Here is a 16,752-nt window from a genome sequence, read left to right on the forward strand (position 1 = left end):
ACAAACCGTATTTTCTATTGCCCTACACCAACCCTACCCCTTAAAGGAAACTTTCTGCATTTTTAGATTAAAAAAAAAACTCATTCTGAAAGTTTCATAAGCCTTTTAAATTACGGGGACACTCAAAATGTCCTCATAAATCACCTTCTCGTTGTAATACCTATGTCATACCCATGCTAATGGCACACAAATCAATTTCAAATGATAAATCAACTTGATCTCTCCAAGAACACTCAATATGCTTTATCTCCAAGAAGAGACAGTGAGAGATATTGCAGCTGTCACTTTCTTCATAAAATGAATGCAATTTTTTATTTAAACAGCATGAAAAGGCACTTAATGCCTTGATAGACGACTTATTAGTTTCAGTCTCTCACTGTCACATGAAGTGCAGATATTAATGGCTGTGGATGGAGATACGCTGGCCATGTGGCGGTAGAAACGCTGGTACAGAGATGCTAAACTGTTTATACACTGATGTATCCATTGCACGATTAAACAATTATTTAATTTAATTACTATTCAGCTACTAGCTGACTGATGAGAAACAAAGGCTAGCAAATCTTCACAGATTCTCATTGCTTGCATTGTCATGAACAGTGTTAAAAAAATCCAAACTTTTTTTCTGCCTTCTGGTCAGCACTTGCATTCATCTCAGGGCTCTCGGAGCACTGCTCATGAATTGTGGCTTGTGTGTGAACATGCTAAACAAATTCAGAGCCTCTCAGACGTCCACAGCACATGCGGTGCGGTTCACATGTAAAGCACAACATGCTCCGGTTTCACTTTACTGTCACATTTGTTTAATTCCATTACACAACAGCCACTACAAGACACTATACAAAAATAATTCAACACTAATACACTGGAATGCAGTTTGTGGAATGAGGAATTTTCATCCTTTAGTCAGCATACAGAACAAGCAAACGGCCAAAGCATCAACAATGCTAGTGTGCTTCTATATTAATGAGAGCAAGCTTGTTTAAATGCACTCAAATATGTGATTTTTTTATGACAGGTCCGAATGGTCCTTCATGTCAGTTGTTGCTATATTGTGAATTTCAGTGTTTTAGTAAATCTAAAACACGATCACTCACAATCTAAAACAGAATAACGAGAGCTGAGCCGATTCCTTTAGGCCAAAAATGTGGCAAAAAAAGGCTGAAGTGTTCAAATTCTCGTTTTGACAAAATAATGCCACAAAGTTCCCGTTCTTTAACTTCAACAGGAGCCGTGAAAGACAGGCACGACCACCCCACAAACCACTTCAAATGCAGTCAAATACTCAGGGAAAGCGAGTCAAAAATAAATGAATTTGGAGAATAGATGGTTTCTGGCACGCTGCATCAGAGCGCCAGATTTCAGACCAAATCACTCCAGGCTTAAAAGACGTGTCACGTCAAATGCAGAGAAAAAAAACTGAGGAAACAGCCAATTTCATTCGCTTATGCTCTTTAAAACAGACAAAACTTAGAAAGACATGCTTGCAGTTTGCCACAGAAATCAAATAAATACAGGAGGAATGTGTCTCATTTTCCTTAGTGAAGTAAGTGTGTGTGTGTGTGAATCTCCTGCGGAGTGTGTTCACTGCTAGCAAAGTGTTTCAGACGGAGAGCAAGCTGCATATGTGTGACTGTGTATCTTTATATCACTCTCTTGATTTACACAGGGCCTAAGAGAGAACAATAATAAAGCATTCAATTGTAGGTCTGATGGTGAGGAATAGTAACAGCACTCCTCTCCTCAACGTTATTGGAGGAATCAATCAGTTATGTGATTTGAGGAATCATTCACATCTGTAGCACAATTAAATCATGTGTCTTTTTGAGATGAGGTGTGTTCGTCTACTGTAAGTGATCACACTTACAATTCATCTGACAGAAGTATACAAATATAAAACAGGAAGCTATACTTAAGATTTGTACTAAAAAGACAATTAGAACAATTTAGCAACTGCTTTCCCCCTCAATTCTAATATTTCTGGATTCCATTTTAATGGTTTACTTAAAAACTTTTAAAAATGTAAAAATTGAATAATTTATGACAATTTCTACAATAAACGAACCCTATGCAATTTATGTTTATTCTTTCTTTCTTTCTTTTTCTCTCTCTCTCCTTCTTTCTTTCCAGAAATACTGTTGTTTCTTCAATTTTTTCTGGATTTATGATTTAATACAAATGTATTATTTTAAAACAGCGGTAATTAAATTAAAACATAACACATTATTTATTTCATCTTTCAAAATGTAATCAAAAGAAAATGTAACAATTCCTTTTTATTAAATTTTTTTTGGCAAACAGAGGTTTACTGTTAAAATTAAAACATGGAAGACAAATTGTATGATATTCATAAAAAAAAATAAAGGTACCTGCACCTAAAAAACAAACAAGCAGACAAACAAACAAACGTGGTCTTAGACGTCCCAGCCTTCAGGAAGTGCCAATCAACAGTTAGCTCTTTTAATACGCTTTTGTACAGTTCAGTCATGACAACTCTCGGAGTGATTATTTCAACCAGCATTCAGAGATCTGCTACGCTGCTGCTGAGCAAATACAATCATTTGTTCAGCTTAGTCAAAATTAACAAAGGAAGGCTGCTGCAAGAAATACATAACCCCTCAGCAGATCTCTACAGGTGGTGCTGGGGAGGAGGAGGGATAATATAAGATTTCATAATCGCGCAACTTGCCGAACACAGGCTAGGATACAATATATACAGTTATGTGGATTAGGAAGTACTCCTGATTGGCTGGTGCCACGTCGTTGAACGAGTTAATTAGCGATTAGTTCGAGTTTCATGCCTGAACTATATATTTATGGTTACAAACTCTTTCCACCGGCCTACACTTATAGTTTGAATGTGAATGTGACAAAATGTGACAAAAATGAGAATGAATGAATGAATAAGACTGATAACCTACCTATTTATTTATTTATGTATGTATGCTCAAAATTCCGATATTGCAAAATTATTGTTATGAATTCTTTTGGCCTTCTGATATGGTGACAGTCCTACTAATGAATGCACTAATGAATAATGCTCAGTATGACCAGGAGTCGAATCTTTGAATTGCACTGGTTATTCCAGTTCACCAGAAGCATTTAAAATGATTCGCTCATGAGTCACAGTGACCTGGTTCTTGTGTCAAATTCAGCGATCCGGCCGCAGTGGTTAACAGCTCACTGCAGGGGAAGATTATCAGTGAAGAATGACTTCATGTTGGTCTGTCCTTCACACAACAGTATCACATGACTTCAGAAGGACTTGGAATCAGATTCATATGAACCAGTTTTATGATGATTTTTTTATGGTGCCTCTCTGTATCTTGAAAGCTCATGTTGTCTTTCAGTGTAATTGCAAGGAAAAAAAGTGACAGGTACATTATTCACACTGGAAGGACATGAAAGGGAGTAAATGATGACTTATGTAAACTGTCCCTTTAAGAAAGTAAAAATACAATATATGTGACCCTGGAGCACAAAACCAGTCTTAAGTCGCTGGGGTATATTTATAGCAATAGCCAAAAATACATTGTATGGGTCAAAATTATCCATTTTTCTTTAATGCCAAAAGTCATTAGGATATTAAGTAAAGATCATGTTCCATGAAGATATTTTGTAAATTTCCTACTGTAAATATATTAAAACTTAATTTTTGATTACTAATATGCATTGCTAAGAACTTCATTTGGACAACTTTAAAGGCGATTTTCTCAATATTTTTGATTTGTTTGCACCCTCAGATTTCAGATTTTCAAATAGTTGTATCTCAGCCAAATATTGTCCTATCCTAACAAACCATACATCAATGGAAAGCTTATTTATTCAGCTTTCAGATGATGTATAAATCTCAATTTCGAGAAATTGACCCTTATGACTGGTTACATATATTGATTCAGTGAAGTCTTTAAACACTAATCTAAGCCCTGATTTGCTGGACCGTCCTAAGAACTGGAGACTATGACGAAGGATTCACCGATGGACACAAACGTCTTTTCAGGGACAGTGAGAAGATAGAGAGGCGTTCAAAACTGCTGTGGTTTGGACTTGTTTTTGTGTGTCTTAAGGCGCTGAAGGGTCAGAGATGGGTCAGTTTGCACAGGGCGGTTTGTCCTTGTGTCCGCCTGGCAGGACGTCCTTCCACTGCGGCTTTGACACCACAGTAACAGCCTCACACACAGACACAGCGTGAGTGTGTGCTGGTTTATGTGCCGCGAGGGCGTTCTGGTTCATGGTCTGCATCACGGTGCTGATTATGTGGACTCGGCGTGGGCCGCAGGGTTAAACTCAAGACCGGCTTTAGCTCTTCCAGCGGTCTTAAGACTAAACCCTGCTGAACGTCACACACTAACCCACAAGCCACCTCTCTCTCTGCTCTTCCACTGGGATGTGGCTGCGGTGCGTCAAGAGCGGTTGTGTGATAGTCAGCCAGAGTCAGACATAAAAAGAGCCTGTGCTTGTGTGTTAGAATGCAGCATTATGCAATGCAGTCTGCGTGTGTAACTCACGTCGCACTGGAAGGGCTTCTCTCCGGTGTGTGTGCGCATGTGTTCATCCAGGCCACGCTTCTGACTGAAGGCCTTGTTGCACTCGCTGCATTTATACGGCTTTTCCTGAAAGAGAGAGAGACAGTGAACACAGGGAAATATGGGGGAAGATGCCCTTCTTAAGAACAATGTGAGTTTACTTTTAAATTGTAACATATTTAGATATGTGCAGGAAGATGATGATTATTAATGAAAGTTAATACCAGGAAAGTTAAGACCATTCACTACAGACCTGCTTTCCGTCCTGTGATCCTTATATATGTAGTTTCAATATATTATATGATATTATCTATATTACAGATCAGTATTTCTGCAACATTTCAAATCAACATTCCTTCCAATGGCACAAATCGGAAACTTTGTATCATCGTTTCACACATGTAAATATGACTTCACTGGTCATTCATGTGTTTTCAAACTCAATTAAGATATTTGTGACTCCACTTGAAGGGCTGATAGTCTACAGGAAGGTGGCCCTTCAGACGCAAGACTGGACCCCCCCGATGTAGGACTATCTTAATTAGGATCTGAAGGCATGTGAGAGTGTAATAGTGAGTGCTGTTGGAGGGATTGACTGAAGTTATTGTGTTTTTGAAGAGACTAATGAAGAGCTGATACATTCAGAGAGACAGAATAATTCCTCAGGCATGAACATATATCTGTATGTTTACAGAAACTAGAGATCCCCATTACACACACACACACACACACACACACACACACACACACGAAAGATGGTCTGGGATAAACAAATGAAGTGCCTTTCATGTGTTACACACCTGGAACTCATTTCACATGGACACACGCATACATTTACTTATATAACAGACTGAAAACACACAGCACTGCTGTCACACCACAAACACATACATACTTACTGAATAAAACACACCTAGACATAATAACACACTCAAACACACACACTTTTGATGTGTGAAATAAGAAAGTGCAAAATAAGAAAGAGCAAAATAAGAAAGAGGAAAAAAGATGCTAACCAACCCATTTTAATTACTTAATAATTTATAATAATAATAATAATAATATAGCTAGATAGATAGCTAGATAGATAGATAGCTAGATAGATAGCTAGATAGATAGATAGACAGACATATAGTGTGTGTGTGTGTGTACACAGGAAGAGAGGATCCTGGGAAATGGAGCAGGGCAAGGTGTGGTCACACCACACGGGATATGCAAGGTGCTGCGGATCAAGTGTGTGTGTGTTTGTCAGAGACAGACGTAATCAGTATGGGCCTGGGCCAGCGTGGACACGTGTGTTTGACAAAAAGATTTAGTGTAAGATGAGACTTCTGGCGTTTGTAGAGCATAATACATCCAGCGTGTAGCTGTGAGGCTCCATCACTGAATCAGATCAGCAGTAAAACCGTCAGCTGGGACCGTCAGCAACACAACCCCCACAAAAATATGTAAAGGTCAAGAGTCACGCACTACGAAAAACATTAGCACAGATGGACAATAGTGGATGGCCCATAATGCTTTGCATCTTTGTCAGTTTACCAATGTACCTTCATCTGTCTGTTTTTAAAAGCATGTATCCTTCGCTGCCTGTGAACAATCCCATAATCCTGATTTTGCATGAAGCCATTAAGACAACGCAATCGATTTTTTGGTAACACTATTTTTAAGTGTATGTTGTTATGCATGTTACATGTATTTCCTATAGCATTAAAAGTAAATTTGGCATAATTACAAGTAACAAACACTAAACCAAATCCTAACACTAAACCTGTAGTAAACACAAACTTAATTAATATTACTAATTATTTAACTAAGGACACATTAATTAATCTCTGCAGTAAACAAAAACCATTTTGTCTATCAATACAAAATCCATAACTTTTTGTCAGCATGGTCTGAAAATAAAAATTTGATAAAAATCGGACCAATGGTCTAGGATGAGTTAGAAAAAGTAGGTTTTCAAAAATCAAATGAAGGACAGGAAGTTTGGCCGATTATGGCAAAATTGGTATCAATGTTCTCGGCATGATTCAAGGAATCCATCAAGACCAGTCTCATGACAATAGGCAAAACTAATCAATAGCTATTAGTATCTTTTGAAATTTTATTATGATTTTTGACCACAAGGTGGCACTGCCCCAAAACTGTTTGAGTACCTTCAGGGCATGGTACTGAAGACACATACCGAGTTTCGTGATGATACGCCAATGCATTTGTAAAATATACCATTTTACAACAAAATTTAAAATGGGAAAATTGGAAATTGTTCAACTCGGTATGTCGCCCCGAATCTAAAAAAAAAATAAAAATAAATAAAACAGTCTTGTGATTTTTGGCAAAACTGTTCTGAAGTTATAAGCAAAAAAAAATAATAAAATAACCATGTTTCACATCTCTTTACCACTAGGCGGCTCTGTGCTGAAACTGTTCAGGTACCCTCGAGTCATAGTTGTTATAACATACACCAAGTTTGGTTTGAATATGCTAAAGCCCAAAGTATACTACCGCCGTCCGCATTCCGCAACGGTCCACACACTGTCCTCATGACGCAATTATTGTCATCTGAATTGTCCGCTGACGTCCGCGCACACCGTCCGCATGCAGCCCAATTTTTGTGATCTCGCGGAAGGCCCGCGTACAACAGCGCAGGCGTGAGGTGAATGTTGAGACAGAGCGAGTCAAGTAGGTGATACTGCGCATGTGTACAGCTCGTCCATCTGCGCTCATTCGCGGTTGAGTACACTTTGAAAGCTGTGCGGACGCGGCTGTGCACGAAACGGAACGGAACGTGGAAAGTGAAGTATACCCGGGACTTAAAGATTTGCAGAAAGAAGAAGAAAAGAAGAAAACTAATGATTACAAGAGATGCCTACGCATCTTTGGTGCTTGGCCACAATTTAATAGTCTTGCATAGCCAGAGCTTCATACTGCTGGCAGAAGGTCTGGGAATCTTGGCTGCTTTGAATGGCCAAGGCTCGACCAAGTTGCCATCTGACTGACAGATAAAGCAACAAACGTTTCGTTTTGTGCCGCGTCATGTTTAGGGGCATGGAAATGTCTCCACAGTAACAGACCGCTGTGTAAAACTGTTGGATGTATTTTAAAGATTCTGTACCGCGAACTTTACATATTTCACATACTTTTGAAAATCCAGCGTTTGGTTGATCCTTATAAGCGCTCATTGTTGCTCACAGTTGTAAACACGATGGCTATCTTCTTCCATGAGTGGGTTTGGCATCACAGCATCTATGAGGCGCATCTTTTGTTTCCGGTGGAACGTTAAAGAACACGACACACACGTCTCCCAGAAATCCTGTATAATTCAACCAATCCGATGACAACTTTGAAACTCTTGAAGTGTTTCCAGTTTTGTGTGCCGTATGCATCAGACGTTCAGCCAACGGTCCGTGGGTGTGACGTCTGAGGCTGAGATTACCAATTTAATATCTAGCTCTGTCGATTCAGTATTAGTGCCACACTGCTGTTGAAAAGCAGTGCTGGAGATAGTAGCATCAGAGTCAGTTCCAGAAGCAAAAATTCCATTTGTTTTCTCGATAGGAGAATTGATTTTTAATGATAACTTGTAAAGCTTTAAAGACAGACATACTGTGAGCTTTGAGGTTGTTAATCAATGCTATATGCTATTGTTAAAGTTGTCCGTTCACATTATCTCTTGTGAAAAACTACATTATCCATGATTCTGCAAAAACTTCCACCAATCAGAGAACTGAAACAAGCTAATTGCACCAAAAGAACACTTTAGCACACACCCACCCACAAATAACGTAATATGTTCAGACTCCTACATTTTCAAACTACTTAAATATTTGCATATTTATGCATATTTTGCAATAAACATAAAATGTTGTTTCTGTATACACAATCAGCATCTTCAAATCAAATAGTTTTACATTTCTCCATTGTTTTTGATTATGTAATAATAATTCACAGTGTATCACAGAATTATAGTTTTCTCCCACTGTTTTGTCACAAATTAACGTTATGTAATGTTGTTATTTGCCTCATAGCTGGTTGGTTTGGTTCATGGCTCATAACTCTTTAACAAAGACATTTTTTAAATCCCTATGGGACAAATGAATGGAAAAATACTTCCGAAACAAGGCTGCTGAAAAAAAAGGGAATCTGACGCATTCTACACGTTTAAATGACATCTATGGCTCCATGTAGATCCTTTAACATCCATGGAACCTTTCCATTCCACTTTATAGTTGAAAAAGGTTCTACAGATTATTAAAATGTTCTTCACACTAAGAAAAAAAAGTTAACTGAAAGATTCTTTGAAGAACCCAAAATGGTTCTTTTAATTGCATCTCTGCAAAACACCCCTTTTATTTTTAAGTGTATAATAAACCACATTTGCTTAGAAAAGACTGGCGATGACTTTTGAGTGCACATGGTGCATCACTATTCCAGCACATATAGCGTCTGATCAACCTGGAGTGCAAGCAGTATTTGAATAAGCTGGAGGGTTTTGTGCTGAAATACAGTGCTATAAAGTGGGCAACTCTTTAGTGAGGCCCAAACAGAAAGAAATATCTGTCACGTAAGAGGATTAGCACTGCTCTGTCACTGCTTGTTCTCATTACCGCATCACCAATGCTCTGTTTTCACTTGATGTCTTAGTGGCTGTGTTTCTGTTGTGTGTCAGTCCACAGCTCATACGTTATGCAGCAGAATTGCAGGATCACGCTCCAAATTTGGCAAAGAGTTCTAATGATGTGCTGCATCTGTTCTGCTTTCTTAGGTTTTCTTGGATTAACGCTGATGTTCCCGCTCTGTCTGTGCAACAAATATGAGGGACACTGCTATTCTAAACAACTGGGGAAAAGATGGGAGAAGTGATAGAGTTATTTCAGGAAATGATGTCACGACAAACACCCATGTCATCCATCATCATCCAACGGCTTTCCAAAAACATGTTTCATTTCTTGCCATTTAGCAGATTTTATTAAGAGTCTCAAGCTAGCTCCAACTAAGCGATGTTCCGCCCAATCATTGTTGGACTCATTTACACAGTTATTTAAAAAATCAAACATGTCTGGTTTCAGGTAAATTTGAACAGCCCCAAGGACTCAAATCCCTGCTGGGTTAATAATATTACAACCTCCGTGGATAATAAATAGTTTGAGAGGCAGTTGTTGGGGTGGCACTCAATTTTGCTGCCAAAATTAAGTGTTATAATATGTGAAGTGGTGAGACATTTCTGAAGCAATTGTCTATTGATCACCCCTCATCCATATTTGGCTTTACAGTAATATCAGGGTCTGTCCTCTCCAGTGACCCTGAACTAAAAAGTAAAAAGCTAAATGTTCTAAAAAAAAAAAAAACTCTCACATCTGTTAAATGAGTGGTCTAATGTGGTCTTAATCATGTTTCTGTAGCTGCTTTTATGTCACGTACATGGACACGTCTGGACACATGCACACACACTTAACAGGGTGTTTTAGGCAGTAGCCTTTTTAGGCAGATGTTGAAGAACGTGTGCTGCTTGTGTTTTGTCCTGCGTTGAGGAGACATTTCCTAATGACCCGCTGCAGCAGAGGTTAAAAACATCCGCTGCACTAGAAAAACACACAACTACACAACTCATCAGGGCTGAAGAAGGTGACAGTCCATTTTAACATATGGTAACACTTTAAAATAGGGAACACTTATTCACTATTAACTACGACTTTTCCCTCAATAAATTCCTAATTTGCTGCTTATTAATAGTTAGTAAGGTAGTTGTATAGTATTAATTTTACTGTAAAATAAAAACAAATTAAAAAACAGCATTTAATAATAATAATCTTTCCTTTCAAACGTTAAACCGCAGGGAGACCTTACAGCTTGTCTTTTGTTGACAACATTATTTTTAAACCATTCTCGTTATGAATTTGGGAAGATGGTTGGCACATTTTCAAACGCAAGTTACAGGCGACCAAAACAGAGTCACTTTGACATGCTGAAAACACCGGTTCATGAGACACAGTGCTGCATTTCACAGCCAAGTTTGTGTGGTTTAGTGAACTTTCACATACACAGAAGCAGGGCAATGCAATGGCAATGGGAAAAACAAAAGAGATGGGGAGGTGGATGTACAGTGAATTATCTGTAAATAAATGTGTGCACATATGCGTGTAGTCTTACCCGGGTGTGTGTGCGTATGTGCATTTTAAGGCCGTCGTTCTTGCTGAAGGCCTTGTCACAGTATGGGCACTGATACGGCCGCTCACCTGAAGACACACAAACATCAGACTGTCAGACAATAAATATACACTCTCAGATGGAACAGTTTATTAATCTTTTAGACAAAAATCTCAACAAAAAAAAACAATGTTTCGTATCATGTTTGATGCATCAGGCTCATATAGTATGATATAGTGAGAACATGGAGTTCATACTCAAGAAGGAAAAAACACCCCAGTCTTATTCAGAGGCCCAAACTGAGCAAAAATATGCAGTTTGGAGCAGATGCTGATATTAATATGGACAAAAAGTAAGATGTTATAATGTAACTACATTGACTACTTGCATAAAATAATATAAATATCAGTCGTCACTCTATATCTCCCAATGTCTTACTAAAATGATATTTAATTGCTTAGTTTGACGATCAAAGCTCTGTAAACATACAATGCAATGCAATACAGTGACGATGGAGAGATGAAGAAATAAACGTTCCTCAAAAGCCCGATGATCATATTTGAAAGTCACATTTTAACATTTTGATACATGATTTTTTTTTTCTGAAAATGATGTCTGGATAAGTTTAAGTAAGCCCAGTAAGTGCTCATCTTAAAATATTACTAACAACATAACAGTTAGTCTTACGTTTACTTTATAAAAATCTGTGATCTCACAGCAAAGAGACATGTGAACCATGAGTTGAAGGTTTGTGGAGGGTTGTACAGTTACACTAAAAGACGTTTACTTAAAAAGACACTTCATTCAGTTATTTGGTTCCATTCTCAAAACTAGGAGCAAGACTCGTAAACAAAGACTGTGACGTGGCATGTTTATTTGTGGACTGTTTTTAGTAACTCAGATACAGTTAAGTCATTGTTCAAGTCAGTTGGTTTTGAAGTAAAGCCACTGATCCCCATCCATGCAGCAGTGCCAGGACTGTTTCAATGGAAAATGAACGCTCTAATTGGTGATCAAGGCACATTATGGCTTCATCATCACTCCTAAGGTTCTGCACCACTGGAATCAAAGCTTGGAAAAACTGGAATCTTCTGCCTCTTTGGAATCAAGAATGTTTTGATGCCAGGCATAATTCGGCTTTGGAACAGAGAACCTGGCACAGAACACAGGAATCTGCATAATATTAAAGGCTTCAATATGCTGGGGGATTCAATGCAGAAAGTAACTGTGTCACGCACAGAACTAGCAAAATAAGGCACATTTGATGACTTGCTTTGAGGGTTTAAACACTGCACCTTCAGGCTGGATATCTTTTGTAAAAAAATTTGTTCCACGTTTTGATCACAAATGCCCTTTTTAGCCCAAGATCTAGTATAGCTTGACTGGATACATGGATACAGCTGCATATTGATATTTCAATCAGATATGTATATATGCAAACAGAGCAGGCTTTAATCTTTATGAATGGTAATATATATATATACGATTTGGCCCATAGAGGATCTAGATATATGCTGTCTGATCTTTGACTACATGAAGTCTGGAATAACGTGTCCACAAGGAATCTAAAATATAAAACAGGATTTCCAAATCAATACTCTGCGTGTTTTTAGATTACCAGTCTTCCTCTCTAGAAACGTAAAACCAAACACACAGGGTTTTTGTGTCTCTATCTCCACCATCTTGAACCGCAGAGACCTGAAGTGGGTGGAGCCGGTTAAGCCCCGCCCCTCCGCGGATTATAGCATCGCCGAGCTGAATGGGAGAGATGCTATCTGAGCGCGCTCAGTATTACCACAAAGGAGGAGTGACACGCTGTCAATCAGAGAGTGGACAAACACGTGGGTCTGCTTTAGATAAAGCTGATCCTGGCTGCAGATAGCAGAGCGGTTATGATTGCAGCGCTACAATCAGCAGTGTGGGGTAACAAACACCGCTGCACTGGAAGCCCAGTTCAGTACTTCTGATTTTGTTTAGTCGGAAAAACGCTACTAATTAACATAATATGAAAATTGCATTGCAAGGTCAATATACTATACATTATGATTATTTATTACAATAATGTCCTAGACAGTGACAAAACTATTAAAAATCATTTTCATTCATTGAAATGAAGCTGAAATTAAATATACGTACAAATATGTAATTAAAACTAAAATATAATAATATACTAATATAAAAATATTAAATATATAAAATTATTACTTTTTTAATTATAGAAAGTTGGAAATGTTTAAATGGCAACTATTTAACTTATTTTAGGTACTAAAATTGCTAAAAAAAAAATAAATAATTAAAGCTAAATAAAAATATTAAAACAAAACAAAAAAGGCAAATACATAACAAAACTACTAAAACCTAATGAAAATAAAATGAACATCAAAAGTGAAAATATAAAAAATAAATATTTAATACATTCAAAATATTAATAAATATTATATAATAGTAAATAAATAATACTAAAATATGCAAAACTGCAATGGTCCTCAACTCTTTTTTTTAAGGACATAAAATTCACATTGAATGTCACTATAGTGTGATGTCCATATTATTTTGATCATAAACCATCCAAATTATTAATATTACCATGAACTGCAAACACCCAGCAATATGCCAAGTTAATAACATAATTGGCATGCCCTGACTAGGTTTTTATTTATTAATTTATTTTATTTTATTTTATTTCCCCCCTGCATAATCAGTAATGAACATGCAAAAATGTTGTCATTACTTATGAGTGTAATTACAACACGGATACTACAATGTAAAGTGTGATCAGACAGTGTCATACTTTAAATAATCTTGTTGAATTTGCAAAAAATGAAAATGGGACATCTCTCAATAGATTAAGGCCTGTTTCACACGGGTGTCTGCAGCATGGGTAAATGACGCTTTATTCTCTTCAGTGCCCATATTAACAGAATACAGTATTCACAGTATACAATAATATAGCTACATTTTGAGTCAGTTAAAAATCTGGCAGTTGAAATATGTTATATAGTATCTGTTGCTTTACACGAGTGTACTGTATGTATACAAATAAAGTTGGATATATAGAGCTGTGTGATCATACAGTTTACATTTTGTGAAGATAAAAAACTGTTTAATCTCATGTCCCCTATAGTGCCCCTTTCAACCAAGCAGAGAATAAATACACTGTGCATTATATATTACAAATTGCAGTCTCACGGACTTATTTCTAAAATCAAGACTACGCAGCGTACAAATCAAGTTTTGCATGATGTCAGCAAAATAATTTCCCCGCATAAGAAACAGAGCTCTGTACAACTGGAACAGTGAGAGATAAAAGTCAACTCACTGGCACAGCTTCTGATGCTCTGGCATGTTGCGTAGGAATTATTTAGAGAGTTTCGGAAAATATGTAAAATATCAGGCTCACATAACCGTGAGATCCAGCCGTCACCAGCAGGAAGTGCAGAGAAACCCAGGCATGTGAAACAAAGCTCTATTCTCATTACGGGCCTTTCTGGGCTAATGAAATAAGGGTTTTCTGGATGGAGAATGGCTCCCTTTGGAATAAGTAATGTGTCTGGCAATTGGGGGCAGCCCCACAGAGAAACGTGAAATGGCAAAACATAACTTAATAAGACACTGTCTTCAGAGAGATGCCAACTGCTGTGTTCCTCTGTGTGTCCTGATTGTGCAACAATCCAGTTTCTAATTCGCTTTCTTGTTAATGCCGTCTCTTGAGGGAATAACTGTTGGATTCTAAAAGACATACGTAGATTAATTAGATAAACGAAGAGATTGGCGAGGGAAACTTTTTTTTTTTTGCTGCCCTTTGAATAATAAGGTTAATTAGCTCAGCTTCAAGGGGAATGCACATGTAAGATGTTCATTAAACACGAGACAGCTCTCCAAACGAGTTTGCCGAGACGTTACAAATGATCCGTTATGGTGCTGATTTGATGGTGACAAGCTTCACTCGTACTTCCAAAATCTGGATGCAATGCAGCAATCCATGTAGTCCACCAAGCACAGTTCTTCGTAATGGAAAAAAAATGGTGCCTTCCACATCCTTCAGAGCATTTCTATAAATGGTTTTAGGACAACACGCATGTGCAAGAAAATCTTGAAACTGGTCTTCACCAAAACCACATCTCACATCCTCATCTATCTCTCAAGATGAAGTGGTTTTCTCCTTTGGTTTTGGTCTGCATTCGGGTGTGTATTTCTGCCTTTAGGAAACATCCTCACCCTTTAAGTCTATTTATCACCACTGCGTCCGTTGCAGTCAAGTTGATGTGTCTTGCATGGTTTGATGCATGTGTGCAACTTTCATGAAGAACGTCAGTGTCGGTTTACAGGTCAGCGTATTGACAAACAAGTCAATGTACTTCACAGATGTTCTTGGGTCCATCAGGAGGAGATCCATCATTTATGTAACAAGTAGGGTATTGGGTTAGAGCTTGTTTAAGTCTCTGTAGAAGACATTAGAAGAGGGATCCAGCGAGATAGTGTTCAGTCTGGGCCCTGGGTCGAGGGATTTGAGCATCTGTCAGGTCTGTAAAACAGGGATTAGCTCAGGACAAAAAGAGCCTGTGCTCTCACGAGCAGATGGTATTGAGGAGGACCGTTCCTGGTTGAAGTTCTGCCTCTTCTTCCACAGTCTGATGCAATATCATCTTATAATAGGAGTCTCTGATATGTGGCGACTCCTTCCCTTAGGATGTTGGTCTACACTGAAGTGAGAGCAGCATATATCTCCACTAAATAGTGCACAGGGGTGTTCATGCAGTACAGGTTCTTGCAGCTCAGTTTTTAAAGAACTTTCATTCTGTTTCATTTGCGCTCTAGTTGTTTTTGAACGCAAGAACGCATCCTATGTGAATGGTCCTGTTTGAATGAATTTACAGGTTTAGTGCTGCACTGATATTAAAATTCTAGTCAATAATGATAAACTGTTAAAGGGTTAGTTCACCCAAAAATGAAAAATCTGTCATTAATTACTAACCCTCATGTCGTTCTAAGCCTGTAAGACCTCCGTTCATCTTCGGAACACAAATTAAGATATTTTTGATGAAATCTGAGAGCTCTCTGACCCTCCCATAGACAGCAAGGGTACTACCACGTTCAAGGTCCAGAAACGTAGCAAGGAGATCTGTAAAATAATCCATGTGGCATTAGGGGTTCAACCGTAATTATACGAAGCTACGAGAATTACCTTTTGTACGCAAAGAAAACAAAAATAACGACTTTATTCAACAATTCGTCTCCTCCGCGTCACCCTGGTGCCATTTTGGAGAATATCCGCTGGAAGTAAACTGCGTATGCTGCTCTGTGTCAGCTGCGTCACTCACCACAACATTGTAATGAACAGAATAAAAAAGAAAATTCATTTTGAGATCTACTAAAATTACATTTAGCACTCTTATTGGTTGATAACCAACTTAGTATCAATTCATTTTAGAAATATATAATATATACAGTAAGTCTTTAAATTAAAAATGATAGTTCACCCAAAAATGAAAATTCTGTCATTATTTATTCAATTTAATTTTATTGCAAAACTGCATGACTTTTTTTCTTCTGCCGATCGTAAAGGAATATATTTTGGAAAATGTCTCCGTGTATTTGTATACAATGGAAATCAAAGCACTCTATTTTATGTTATTTTTTCAAAATATCTTCTTTTGTGTTCTGCAGAAGAAAAAAAAAGTGCGGTCACATTTACCGTTGCTCTGCGAAATCTCATGGGTAAAATACAGTCATTCCAATAGGAAGGTTTTGTGTGATAGTGGAAAAGTTCCCCACTTCATCATGTTCAAGTTGGTCATGCAAATTTGCTGCATTGACCAACAGAAAAGCATGCTTGGTTTGAAAGTGACTTTTTTATTCTCCATATGCTATTCACAACAGACAACAGGCCTTTTTCAAAGTGCCACTTCGCTAATGTGACTGCACCTAAAGTCAGGTTTTGAATGACATGAGGGTGAGTAAACCTTGTGGGTAAATTAGTTGTTTTGATGGTTGTTATTGTTTGTGTATAAGTATGTATGGGCATATTTTATTAGAAATGTAGGGTGGGTAAAGGTTTTGTTTGTTTGTTTTTTTCTTC

General features: G+C 37.8%; 1 protein-coding gene across 1 annotated transcript in view; it reads right to left on the minus strand.

The window, feature by feature from the left end:
- Nucleotides 1-16,752, minus strand: part of LOC107669703 (PR domain zinc finger protein 5-like) — a 96,911-nt gene that overhangs the window by 2,635 nt on the left and 77,524 nt on the right. Inside the window, exons 14-15 of the mRNA XM_016462055.1 lie at nucleotides 10,677-10,762; nucleotides 4,509-4,613 (exon numbers count right to left, since the gene is read on the minus strand). Of these exons, the coding sequence (XP_016317541.1) occupies nucleotides 4,509-4,613; nucleotides 10,677-10,762 (191 nt within the window). The remainder of the gene's footprint in view (nucleotides 1-4,508; nucleotides 4,614-10,676; nucleotides 10,763-16,752) is intronic.

Source organism: Sinocyclocheilus anshuiensis, unplaced genomic scaffold (assembly GCF_001515605.1).
Source record: "Sinocyclocheilus anshuiensis isolate Anshui unplaced genomic scaffold, SAMN03320099.WGS_v1.1 scaffold416, whole genome shotgun sequence".
Taxonomy (NCBI): domain Eukaryota; kingdom Metazoa; phylum Chordata; class Actinopteri; order Cypriniformes; family Cyprinidae; genus Sinocyclocheilus; species Sinocyclocheilus anshuiensis.